We start from the raw sequence: 13302 nt of genomic DNA, 5'->3' as shown, positions 1-13302 counted from the left end.
CTGGAGGGACTCTGATATTACCCTGGGAGGCAGGAAGCCCTACCCCCTTTCTGTATCATCTAAGGCTCTCCCAGGCTTACAAAGTCCCAAGAAGGTCCCAGTAGATTAAAAGTGATCTAAAGACACATCTACCAAATGCAATGTGTGGACTTTAGGTAGATCCTGATTTAAACCAATCAACTAGAACAGATTCCTGAGAAAATCAGGAAAATATGAGTAAGGATTGAGTATTAGGAGATGACAATGTGTGATAATGGCATTGTTTGGGCTTCAAAAAATTTCTTCTCCTTCCCAAATAGCTATTCTCTGATCTCAAATAAAGGCATGCTGCCTCTCATTTTGATACAGCCTAAAATATTTATGGATAAAATCTTATAATGTCTAAGATTTGTTTTAAAATAACCCAGTGGTGGGAGTTGAGGGGGGGTGGATAGAGATTAAACAAGAGTGGTCAGAAGGTACTCATTGTAGCTGGCTGGTAGATGTAAGGGGCTCATTGTTCTCTTCCTATTTTTACCTACATGTGAAATTTCCCAGGAAGAAGAGAAAAAAGGGAGGGGAGAAGGGAGGGAGGGAAGCAGGGAGGCAGGAAGAGCCCACTCCATGCAGGATAGAGCTCCAGCTCTCAGAGCACAGCTCAGCTCTGTGAGAATGCCAGCAGCCCTCCTGCAAGAGATCTGTCACTAGCCAGCATGAACTTTAGAAGACAATAGTTCTACACATTATGCCAGCTTCACCAGTCCTTCGGGAGCCAAACCCACCCAAAGGACTGCAGTATCATGAGTGCAGGGTCCGCTTGTCTTTTTCCGTCCATCCCAGGAAACCAGGCACAAGAGGTGGGGCCACTTGCCTTTTTCAATCTCCTGAAGGAACACAGCAGTTTCTCTTGAAATACACCAAATGTTTTCATTCCACACCTTCTGGCACAGCCTGGCAGCTCTTGAGAAGGAGCTCAGATCTGAGAACAAAAGATCCTGGCCATCCCCTACTCCAGCCCAGGTCTCTCTGGCCTCCTGAAAAGGGGAGAAAGATGGGGTGGGCTGGGAGGGCTCATCTTTCCTGGTAATACCTGTTCTTCCCCCATTCTCCCTCCCACCCCCAACCAAACACAGACCAGGAGACTTCTTGCTATAGAAGTGCCATGATAAATGCCCATGGGTCCCCATGTTACAAATAAGGGGAACCCTCTGGAGAGGCCAGGTGCTGTATGAGAACCACTCCTTCCTACTCCCTCCATCAAGAGTTCTTCAATCAGCCTTGGCTGGGTAGCTCAGTTGATTGGAGCATTGTCCAGATAAACTAAGGTTGTGGCCAAGTCAGGGTACATGCAAGAATCAACCAACGGCCCGGCCAGAGTAGCCCAGTGGTTGAGTATGAACCTATGAGCCATGCGGTCACAGTTCAATTCCTGGTCAGGGCACATGCCGGGGTTGTGGGCTGGATCCCTATAGGGGGGCATGCTGGAAGCAGCTGATTGATGATTCTCTCTCATCATTAATGTTTCTGTCTCTCCCTCTCCCTCTATGAAGTCAACAAAAAAGAATCAACCAGTAAATGCATTAATAAGTGGAACAACAACTCTCTCTCTCTCTCTCTCTCTCTCTCTCTCTCTCTCTCTCTCTGTCTCCCTCTCTCCCTTCCTCTTTCTCTCTAAAAATCATAAATATATTTTTTAAAGTTCCTCAATCATCCACTGGCTTTTACTGCCCCCTTGTGGTCACTTGCTTCCCATAGCCAGCCCTGCAATACAAATTTCCTGCCTACCCACCTTGCACTAAGCCAGTTTTCATTGAGGAGCAGACACGTGGCTCATTAGTAGGAAACCCTCCTCTTAAATGAATATCTTCCAGACAAGTTGTTTTCTTTTTAAAAACTTGACTGGTTAAAAATTTCATAATAAAAATTAGGGAGAAAAATATCTTACAAAGTGGCTGGTTATAGGGGAAAGGATCAGGAAAAATGTCCCCTGCCTCTATATGGGTAAAGAAAGCTCTAATTCCTTTAAAAAAAACAATGCTCCTGCAGACACTGTGCTTGTTCCTGGCAGGGCTGTGGCAGGACCTAACTCCTAGGAGTCTTTTCAGAGCCCAAGCCACTCTCCGTGACACCCCTGGTGACAGCAGAACAGATTTAGAGGCATACACCAGAAGCAAAGTCTCATCCCAATATTGGGCAAACAAGCCACTATGACCTCTATGTCCAGTGGTACCGAGGGCAAGGTTTTAGACCCCAGCGTGCAGAGGACACAGGCAAACGATTTGATGAAACCAGTTTGTGGCCCGCTGTTTTCTACCCTGTGTGAACCGGTTCTCAGAACACCAATGAGCAAGTCTGTCCCCAGCTGTTCCAGACGTCTTACACCCGAGCAGAAAGAGCCAGGCCACGGTGAACTGTTCCAGCTTACTCCCAGAGGCCTGTCCTCTTCTCCAGAGCTGTCGTGCAAATGCCTGAGTTTTGTTTATCTGTTTTGTGATGCAAGTGCCTGATTCATGCTTTTGACAGCCCAGGCATCCACTTCAAAGACGGCTATCGGAATAAACATGGTGCCAGCCACACGACTAGAAGAGCCTGCTGCTTTCCATCCCCAAAGTTCCTTTGTTTTAGAGATCTTTGGTTTGGCTTTTGTTTTTCTCTTCTTGCCTTTAAATAGTGCTCTTATGCTTTACATTCACTACTAAAGAGTGAACCAAGGCTCCCACCCTCAACACCAATAAAAGCAAAAACCCCAGGCGCTTGCTCGCGCTCTCTCTCTCTCTCCTCTCTTTCTTCCTCCCTCCACCTCTTCACTGTGGAATCTCCAGAAACTGTGAGTAATAAACCTTGTTTTCTTTTTTTAAAATATATATTTTTTTATTTCAGAGGGGAAGGGAGAGAGATAGAAACATCAATGATGAGAGAGAATCATTGACTGGCTGCCTCCTGCATGCCCCCTACTAGGGATTGAGGAATCGAACCTGGGATCCTTCAGTCCGCAGTCCGATGCTCTATCCACTGAGCCAAACCAGCTAGGGCAAACCTTGTTTTCTTTTATTCAAAGTTTCCTGAAGGTTATTGCTGAAGGCATCTTGCAATCATAGTAAGAACCACAAGGGCTGTGGTATACACACACTGAGACCAACTTAAAACAATAACTTTGCCCAAAGATGCCTTCTCTGTGATTTCTGACACACAATCAGCACAGTGTGCCTGCAAGCAGTGTTTTCCCATGACCTGAGGAAAGACTGCCTTTCTGGCTCATGCTGCCACAGCAATCTTTTTTTTTTTTTTAATTTAATATATTTCTTTATTGATTTCAGAGAGGAAGGGAGAAGGAGAGAGAGATAGAAACATCAATGATGAGAGAGAATCATTGATGGGCTGCCTCCCGAATGCCCCCCACTGGGGATTGAGCCCACAACCCAGGCATGTGCCCTTGGCCAGAATCGAACCTGGGACCCTTCAGTCCGCAGGCTGATGCTCTATCCACTGAGCCAAGCCAGCTAGAGCTACCACAGCAGTCTTTAAGGGACCGAGTTAGAGAGACTGGAGCCTCAGGAGGGAGCCCACTGTAGTGAGACGCTCAAGCTGGGCAGTTGGAGAGTCCCAGCTTCAATAACTACATGTCCTCTACAGATGGCCAAAAGACATGAAAAAATGCTCAAAGTCACTGATCATCAGAGAGATGCAAATTAAAACGACAATGAGGTATCACCTCACACCTGTCATAATGGCTACCATCAACAAATCAACAAATGACAAGTGCTGGTGAGGATGTGGAGAAAAGGGAACCCTAGTACACTGCTGATGGGAATGCAGACTGGTGCAGCCACTGTGGAAAACAGTATGGACTTTCCTCAAAAAATTAAATATGGAACTGCCATTTGACCCAGTGATCCCACTTCCAGGAATATATCCTAAGAAACCTGGAAACACCAATCAGAAAGAATGTGTGCACCCCTGTGTTCATAGCAACACAATTTATAATAACTAAGATCTGGAAACAGCCCAGATCTTAGTGCCCATCAGTAGATGAGTGCATAAAAAAGCTGTGGTACATTTATACCATGGAATACTATGCAGCAGTGAAAAAGAAGAATCGCTTACCCTTTGAGACAGCATGGAGAGTATCATGCTAAGTGAAATAAGTCAGTCAGAGAAAGACAAGTATCACATGGTCTCACTCACATGTGGAATCTAAGTAACAAAATAAACTGATGAACAGAGTGGATCCAGAGACATGGGAACATGGAACAGAGTGCGGAATCTTGGAGGGAAGGAAGGGGAGGGTGGGTGGGTGGGTGGGAGGTAATCAACCGAAGACTGTGTATGCATATATGCATGACCCATGGATACACACAGTGGAGTGGTGAGGGCCTGGGGAAGGGGATAAGGGTAGGCTGGATGGGGTCGAAGGAAGAAAAAAGGAGACATATGTAATACTTTTAACAATAAAGATGAAAAAATAATAATAATAACTGCATGTCCTCATGAAACTGACTTACCCCCAAAGCCTCTTTCCTCATCTCTGAAAGGACACCAGCACCCACCCCAACGAGTGTTGGGATGATCCGGATGGAAGATGGTTGAGATTTGCACATCACACCACTGCTTAGATGTGCAAAGAAATGTGGCCAAGTGCAGCTTCTTCACAAGTCACAGGGATAGGGTAGGGGTGCCAAGATTTTAGCTCAGCATTTCAATCTCCTCTGGTCCAAACTGTGTCTTCTGAGTTCTTTCAACATAAGAAACATCCGAACTTATAGAGAATCTTTATGAGTTTATTAGAACCAAAATGACAACAATTACAAAATCTCAATAGATTGAAAAAATGCCCTGGAAAATGGCAGTTTTACCACTTATTTTATAATCAGAATCAAAGGGAAAGATGTAAGAGGGTTACCTGAAATCCACTGGTGATCAATTAGGGAGGCAGGAGAAAGCAAAGGGGGAAATCTTTGAGACTGGATAAAAAGTAAAACAGAAATACACATACTTCTCTTTTAATTTTTGTTGTTGTTAATCTTCACCCAAGGATATTTTTCCATTGAATTTTTTTTTTAAGAGGGTGGAAAGGAGGAGGAGGAGAGAGAAACATTGATGTGAGAGAGACACATTGATTGGGTGCCTCCCGAATGGGCCCCGACCAGGCCTGGGGATAAAGCCTACAACCAAGTTACATGTCCTTGATCAGAATCGAATCCAAGACCCTTGAGTCTGAGGGCCGATGCTCTATCCACTGAGCCAAACTGGCTAGGGCCTTACTTCTTTTTTTAAAATTGAATTTTAGAGAGAAACACTTATTTATGCATTCACTGGTTGATTCTTACATGTGCCCTGACCAGGATCAAACCTACAACCTTGGGGTATTGGGAGGACTCTCTAACTAACCTTATTATGTGATGTGACTAAGAAGATGCAACTCTATTATATGAACTATATATTTATGGTTCAAGATAGGGCATTCATACTGGATGGCTATTGTTGTATTGGCTGTTGTCATTTTTTTATTTGGCAATCTAAGGGAAAAGAGGTCAATGCCCCTAACTAAATAGTCAGGTATTGTATGTTTTAAAAATTCTTGCGGCACACCAGTTTAAAATTGCTGTTTTAAATGTATCCAAAGGAATATAAATGTTAAAAAAGTTTCTTAAATCCATGAACAAGCTCTTCTTCAACATTTGGAAGTTTTACATTTTTTCCTTTTTCTCCATGAATTTGTGTTTCCTTTCCAAGTCCTCCATATCTTCATTATAAGGCAATATAGTATTTTTAGGCTTCAAAGTCTTTTACTGACGATCATATTATACTTAGGTATAACAAAAAGTATATTATTGAAATTTTGGAATTTACTTTATTTCCTGTTGACCATAAATTGGAAATGTTAAATATTTCTTCTGAATTGAATTATTGATAGAAATAGAATTAGTACACAATTGACCAAAACAATATAAATATAAGGTAGGGGTCTTTGTTTTTTTTTAAATATATTTTTATGGATTTCAGAGAGGAAGGGAGAGGGAGAGAGAGATCAAAACATCAATGATGAAAGAGAATCATTGACCAGTTGCCTCCTGCACGCCCCAAACTGGGGATCAAGCCTGAAACTTAGGCATATGCCCCGACTGGAATTGAACCATGACCTTCTGGTTCCTAGGTCGATGCTCAACCACTGAGCCATGCCGGCTGGGCAAAAGCATCTTTTATTGAGGTATATATTGCTAAAAACAAATAGAACTGTTGCTAGCAATTTTTTTAAATCACAGAAGTAGAAACTATTAAACATTTTATAAGATGGAGACTGTAATTAGAATAAATATTTTATATGGTTTGACAAAACAGGTTTGACTTCATTCTTGAATAACACGAAGAATCTGAAAGAAATGTCATAGAACTACCATCTATGCTTCTCAGCCACTGCCGGGACAAGGCTGGTATTCTGAGAGAGTGAGTGAGCTCAGCATCACCGACCTCCAAAGTGCTGCTGTCCAGAGGCATGTTCCCGGCTGAGGACTCGTTGGGATGAGCACTGAGAACAAGGGGCTGCTCCCCAGGGATGTCTGTTTTCTACTTGTGTTCTTTGCTTTGCTCCAGGGGAGCTTTATTACTTAGGTACGACTGATTAAACCACTGACCATTGGTGACTCATCCTGCTATTGTCATGATTAGCTAGTTCGTTAATGTTAATAATAAGAAGAGAGTAAAGGGTAGACCAGACATTATAAGCATGGTCTCCTGGGCAGCTTCTGATAGAGCCAAATTACTGTGCTGCCCCTCCCTGTAGACTGCAAGAATGTAACAGTTGCATGTACCTGCCAATAGGAATGTAGAGAGATAGACTCAGTCCATTTTAGGCAAGCTGCCCAGTGCGCCCCTGTGTAACTGGACCCCTCACCCTACCCCTGACCAATCATGGGGGTCATAAACACTCTCCCTGCCCACTACTCGAAACCCCCTTAAAGTCTTTGTGTTGGCGAAAGAAGTTCTCTTTGTCCCCGGTGAACGCTGGAGATGAGAGCTCGTGCTAGCACGAATAAAGGTTCTCTTGCAGTTACAGCGGGTCTTGGCTCCTTCCTGGGGGGTTTTTGGGGATTCTGAACACTGGGCATTACATTTGGGGGCTCGTCCGGGATCCCCAAGCCCCCCGAGGGACCCCCAAACCCGGAGAACCTGACTGGCCACGGTAGGTGTCTATTTTGTCTTTTGTCCCTTGTGTGAGCTCAAATCTGAATTTCTGGCAGTGCCCGAAGCGGTCTAGGCAGACGTGCTGGAGGACCACGGGCTAGAGGCATCGGGAGACGTCTCGATCCTCTTTCAGGAGGGATGTGTATGCCCCTCAGTTTCTGGGACGAGGTGGGTCGCTCCCGCCGGTCGGCGTGAGGCCGTCGTCCACGCTTCTGGTTCTGCTCCAACGCACTCGCGTTGGAAGGCTTTTCTTAAGGATCCTCTGTTTGTGTGTGTTGATTTGTTTTTGTTTTGTTTTGTGGACTCTCTTGACGGACGCTATGGGACAGACTCAAACCACTCCTTTAAGCATTATGATTGATCATTTCAAGGAGGTTAAGGGAAGAGCTAGTAACCTCAGTGTGGAGGTCCGGAAGGACCGGTGGCAAACTTTTTGTTCTAGGGAGTGGCCGACTTTTAGTGTTGGATGGCCGCCAGAGGGGACCTTCGACCTCCCCACCATCCACCGGGTGAGGGACATTGTCTCTCAGCCCAAGAAGGGACATCCTAATCAACTTCCTTATATTATTACTTGGCAGGACCTCGTGGAAGATCCGCCCTCCTGGCTTAAGCCCTTTCTGCCCCCACGCCCCCCAGAGCCAAAACCCATACTTGCCTTACAGGAAACGGAGAAGGTAAAGGAGAAGAAGAACCTCACCCTGCCTTCAGCACCCCTCTACCCTGTCTTGCAGGGGGGAACTGAAGAGGAATTAATCTTTCCTCCACCGTACCAGCCCCCTAGGAACTCACAAAGGGGCAGTCCTCCACCGCCGCGAGAGGCAGAAGCGGCTCCGGCAGCAGAGAGGGGAGGAGGGGCTCCGGCAGCAGAGAGGGGAGGAGGGGCTCCGGCAGCAGAGAGGGGAGGAGTTCCGGCAGCAGAGAGGGGAGGAGCTCCGGCAGCAGAGAGGGGAGGAGTTCCGGCAGCAGAGAGGGGAGGAGTTCCGGCAGCAGAGAGGGGAGGAGCTCCGGCAGCAGAGAGGGGAGGAGTTCCGGCAGCAGAGAGGGGAGGAGTTCCGGCAGCAGAGAGGGGAGGAGTTCCGGCAGCAGAGAGGGGAGGAGTTCCGGTTCCTGCGGGGAGCCCGCCCCTCACTAGACAAAGGGCTCAGAGGGAATTGCTTATCCCGGCCGCTGACTCCACAGTGAAGACTCTGCCTTTACGAGCTGCAGGGCCCCCAGATGCGGAGGGAAATCAGCCCTTTCACTATTGGCCCTTTGCCACTAGTGACCTGTACAACTGGAAGGCTCAGAATCCTAAGTTCTCTGAGAAGCCGGCAGGACTTATCGATTTGTTAGATTCTGTCCTATTCACCCATCAGCCGATATGGGACGACTGTCAACAGCTTTTGCAGGTCCTATTCACCACAGAGGAGAGGGAGAGGATCCTCAACGAAGCCCGGAAATTAGTTCCGGGCGTGGATGGAAATCCCACCACCAACGCAGCCCTAATAGATGCTTCCTTTCCCCTGACTAGGCCTGAATGGGATTTCAACACGGCAGAAGGTAAGGAGAGGCTCCGGGTCTACCGCCAGACTCTAATGGGGGGTCTCCGCATGGCTGCTAGGAAGCCAACTAATCTGGCCAAGGTAGGGAATGTTCAGCAGGAAAGGGATGAGTCCCCGGCTGCCTTTCTGGAGCGGATCATGGAGGCATTCCGTACCTACACCCCCATGGATCCAGAAGCTCCCAATAACAGGGCGGCTGTGGTCATGGCCTTTGTAAACCAATCAGCCACAGATATTAGAAGGAAACTGCAGAAGGTAGATAGGTTAGGGGAGAAGAGTTTAAAGGACCTGCTGGAAGTAGCCGAGAAGGTGTACAATAACAGAGAGCCCCCGGAAGAAAGGCAGGCTCGTGCTTCGGCGGCTGCTAGCAGCAAACAAACCCGAGACCTAGCTAAGATCCTGCTCGCCACCACCGCGGACTCTCCCGAGGAACGGAACCGCCGTCTCCGCCGACTCGCCGGCAGCCAGGAAGACGGTAAGGGGACCACCCGGGGCGGGAGGCGGAAGCTGCAGAAAGATCAGTGTGCTTACTGTAGGGAGATAGGGCACTGGAAACAAGAGTGCCCAAAGAAAACCAGCAAAAAGGGTGGTGGAGCGGATCGAGTAAAGGTTCTGGAGCTGGATGAACTGAGTGATTAGGGGAGTCGGGGTTCGGACCCCCTCCCCGAACCCAGGGTAACCCTTAGAGTGGAGGGGACCCCCATTGACTTCCTTGTCGACACCGGAGCACAACACTCAGTCCTCCGTACGCCTCAAGGAAAATTAGCAAATAAGAAGTCTTGGGTGCAAGGGGCAACTGGTATGAGCCAGTATTCATGGACTACCCGAAGAACGGTGGATTTAGGGACGGGACGGGTATCCCACTCTTTTATGGTAATTCCGGAATGCCCCTACCCCCTGTTAGGACGAGACCTACTCACTAAGATCGGAGCCCAGATAACTTTCAGACAAGGGGGGCCTCAGGTTACTGATGGCAAGGGCCACCCTATTCAGGTCCTGACCATGAGGCTGGAGGATGAGTACCGGCTTCACCAAAAAGCCTCTCCAGTAGAGGACAGCATGGACGAATGGCTGCAGGAGTTCCCCATGGCTTGGGCAGAGACAGGGGGAGTGGGGCTCGCCGCCCACAGGGCCCCAGTCCTGGTAGAATTAAAACCAGGGCAAGGCCCGGTAAGAGTCAAACAGTACCCCATGCCCCAGGAGGCCCGGAAGGGAATTCAGCCACACGTTCGGAGACTGAGGGGCCTAGGGGTGCTGGTCCCCTGCCAGTCTGCCTGGAACACCCCCCTCCTGCCAGTCAAGAAGCCTCACACGAATGATTACCGGCCAGTACAGGACCTCCGGGAAGTAAATAAAAGAGTTATGGACATACACCCAACAGTCCCCAACCCATACACTCTCTTAAGCTCTCTGGCGCCCTCCCGTGTCTGGTATACTGTGTTAGATTTGAAGGATGCCTTTTTCAGTTTGCCGCTGGCACCCCGCAGTCAACCCCTGTTTGCCTTTGAGTGGCATGATCCGGAAGAGGGCTACAGTGGGCAACTGACGTGGACCCGGTTGCCTCAGGGATTCAAGAACTCGCCCACTATCTTCGACGAGGCTCTAAACGAGGACCTGGGTGAGTACCGGAGAACACACCCCTTCCTCACTCTCCTTCAGTATGTGGATGATATCCTGATTGCAGCAGACACGGCTGAAGACTGCAAGCAGGGGACAAGGGACCTGCTGGCCTCCTTGGGGGCCCTTGGGTACCGGGCTTCTGCGAAGAAGGCCCAGATATGCAAAGAAAGGGTGAGTTACCTGGGATACATCCTGGAGGGTGGACAGCGGCGGCTGTCAGATGCCAGAAAAGAAACTGTTTTGAAAATCCCAACCCCCACCTCCCGAAGGGAAGTGAGGGAATTCCTAGGGTCGGCTGGCTACTGCCGCCTCTGGATACTGGGTTTCGCGGAGATAGCCAGGCCCCTATATGAGGCAACCAAGGAGGGAAAGGCATTTGAATGGACTGAGAGAGAAAAGACAGCCTTTGAGCAGTTAAAGAAAGCCCTCCTAAGTGCCCCGGCCCTGGGCCTGCCAGATATCACGAAGCCATTCCACCTCTTCGTAGATGAACACAAAGGAATAGCGAAAGGGGTCCTGACTCAAACCCTAGGCCCCTGGAGCCGCCCAGTGGCTTATTTATCCAAAAAGTTAGACCCTGTAGCTGCCGGATGGCCACCGTGCCTACGGATTATTGCGGCAACGGCGCTTTTAGTCAAAGACGCTGACAAGCTGACTCTGGGGCAGGAAGTCTGGATCACCACCCCACATGCCATTGAGGGAGTCCTGAGGCAACCTCCTGACAGATGGATGAGCAACGCACGTATAACACACTACCAGAGTCTCCTTCTCAACCCTCCCAGAGTACGGTTTCTTCCCAGTGCGGCTCTCAACCCTGCCACCTTGCTGCCCGACCCCGACCTAGATGCTCCCCTACATGACTGTGCAGGAATCCTGGAACAAGTGCATGGGATCCGGAAGGACCTGACCGACCAGCCCCTTCCAGATGCAGACGTCACCTGGTTCACGGACGGAAGCAGTTTCGTACGGGACGGAAGCAGGTATGCGGGTGCAGCTGTAGTCACTGAAACGGATACTGTATGGGCAGAGGCCCTGCCCTCCGGGACGTCAGCCCAGAGAGCAGAGCTTGTGGCCCTCACCAAGGCCCTGACACTGGGAGTTGGCAGGCGGCTCAACATCTACACAGACAGCCGTTATGCGTTCGCCACCGCTCATGTTCATGGGGCAATCTACCAAGAGAGAGGGTTACTGACAGCAGAGGGGCGGACTATAAAAAATAAACAGGAGATACTTGACTTGCTCTCGGCCTTATGGCTCCCTGCCAAGTTGGCCATCATACACTGTCAAGGGCACCAGAAGGCCGACGACCCGGTGGCAAGAGGAAACCGCAGGGCTGACCAGGTGGCCAAGGCAGTAGCCTTTTCTCCGATCCCCACCATGGCCCTACAGCTCCCAGACCCAGGGGACCCAGTTTTGCCAGTTCAGCCAGGATATTCCCTGGAGGAGTTACAGCGCATTAGGAAGCTTCCCCAAGCAAAAGAGGAGAAGGGGTGGTGGTATACACCGCAAGGGGAGCTCATACTGCCGGACCAGCTTGGAGTGTCCATGATAAAGCACATGCACCGGTCCACTCACCTGGGGGCACGCAAATTAAAGGACTTAATCCGACACGCCAGAATTAAGATCCACCAACAGGACATCAAAATAGAACAGGTCGTATCTGCCTGCAAAACCTGTCAACTCACAAATGCAAGAACCGGGCCGAGTGAAAAAGGAGCTCGGCTCAGAGGAACCAAGCCCGGAGCACAATGGGAGGTCGACTTCACTGAGGTTAAACCAGGAAAGTATGGCTATAAATATTTATTAGTATTTGTAGATACCTTCTCTGGATGGGTAGAAGCATACCCAACTAAGCATGAAACAGCTCAGACGGTGGCCAAGAAGCTGCTGGAAGACATCTTGCCCAGGTACGGTTTTCCCGCTGAGATAGGGTCGGACAATGGACCAGCCTTTATCTCGCAGGTAACGCAGGCAGTGGCCAAGGCCATTGGGGCAAATTGGAAATTGCATTGTGCTTATAGGCCCCAAAGCTCAGGGCAGGTAGAGAGGATGAATAGAACTCTAAAAGAGACCCTTACCAAACTGACCATGGAGACTGGCGGGGACTGGGTGGCTCTCCTTCCATATGCCCTTTACCGGGTTAGGAACTCCCCCTACACTCTGGGTTTTACCCCTTATGAGATCATGTTCGGCCGGCCACCCCCTATTATCCCCAACCTTAAAGCTGACTCTCTTGCAGAATTTGAAAGTCAAGAACTGTTTCTTTCCTTGAGAGGGCTCCAGAAGGCGCACGAGGACATTTGGCCGCGCCTCCGCGCTATCTACGAGACTGGCCCAACCCCGACTCCTCACCAGCATAAGCCGGGGGACTGGGTATACGTCAAGAGACACCGCCGGGAGACCCTTGAGCCACGTTGGAAGGGTCCTTACGTCGTGGTGCTGACGACCCCCACCGCTCTCAAAGTGGACGGCGTCGCCACCTGGGTCCATCACACCCACGTTCGGCCAGCAGACCCCTCGGCGATCCGTGAAGACTTCATCGCCCAGTGGAGCGTTAGTCGAGACCAATGCAACCCGCTCAAGCTCAAGCTGAGGCGTTCTCAACCTGCCTGATGTTGGTAACCCTGCTCGCGGCCACTCCCACCACCGGGAGTCCCCACACCCCCTTCAACATCACCTGGCAGATCATAGACACCAGCTCGGGGACAGTAGTTAACGAGACTTCTCAAATCCACCCCAGAGACACTTGGTTCCCGGACCTCTATATAGACCTTCTTATCTTCTTTCCTGACATAACAGCTGGAAAGCTTATTGGGAATCTCAGAACATTCTATTTCTATGTTTGCCCCGGGCACTCACGAGGACACACCCAGGACTCATGCGGGGGAATGGGGAACTACTTCTGCGCCTCTTGGTCGTGTGTCTCAACTGGGCACATCTGGTGGGTTCCCCCGAAAACTGACGACCTGATAACCGTGAC

General features: G+C 49.4%; 1 protein-coding gene across 1 annotated transcript; it reads left to right on the top strand.

Annotated features, from left to right (window-relative positions):
- The first annotated feature begins 7627 nt into the window (after positions 1-7627).
- On the top strand, positions 7628-12935 carry LOC129149246 (uncharacterized). Its single transcript, XM_054716737.1, is given in 4 exon segments — positions 7628-7670; positions 7798-7927; positions 8423-12229; positions 12467-12935. Coding segments are annotated over 4 exon segments (4449 nt in total).
- The last annotated feature ends 367 nt before the right edge of the window (positions 12936-13302 follow it).

The sequence above is a fragment of the Eptesicus fuscus genome, chromosome 6, assembly GCF_027574615.1.
Source record: "Eptesicus fuscus isolate TK198812 chromosome 6, DD_ASM_mEF_20220401, whole genome shotgun sequence".
Classification (NCBI taxonomy): Eukaryota; Metazoa; Chordata; class Mammalia; order Chiroptera; family Vespertilionidae; genus Eptesicus; species Eptesicus fuscus.
Note: the sequence above shows the minus strand (reverse complement) of the source record. Positions and strands in the feature narration are given on the sequence as shown.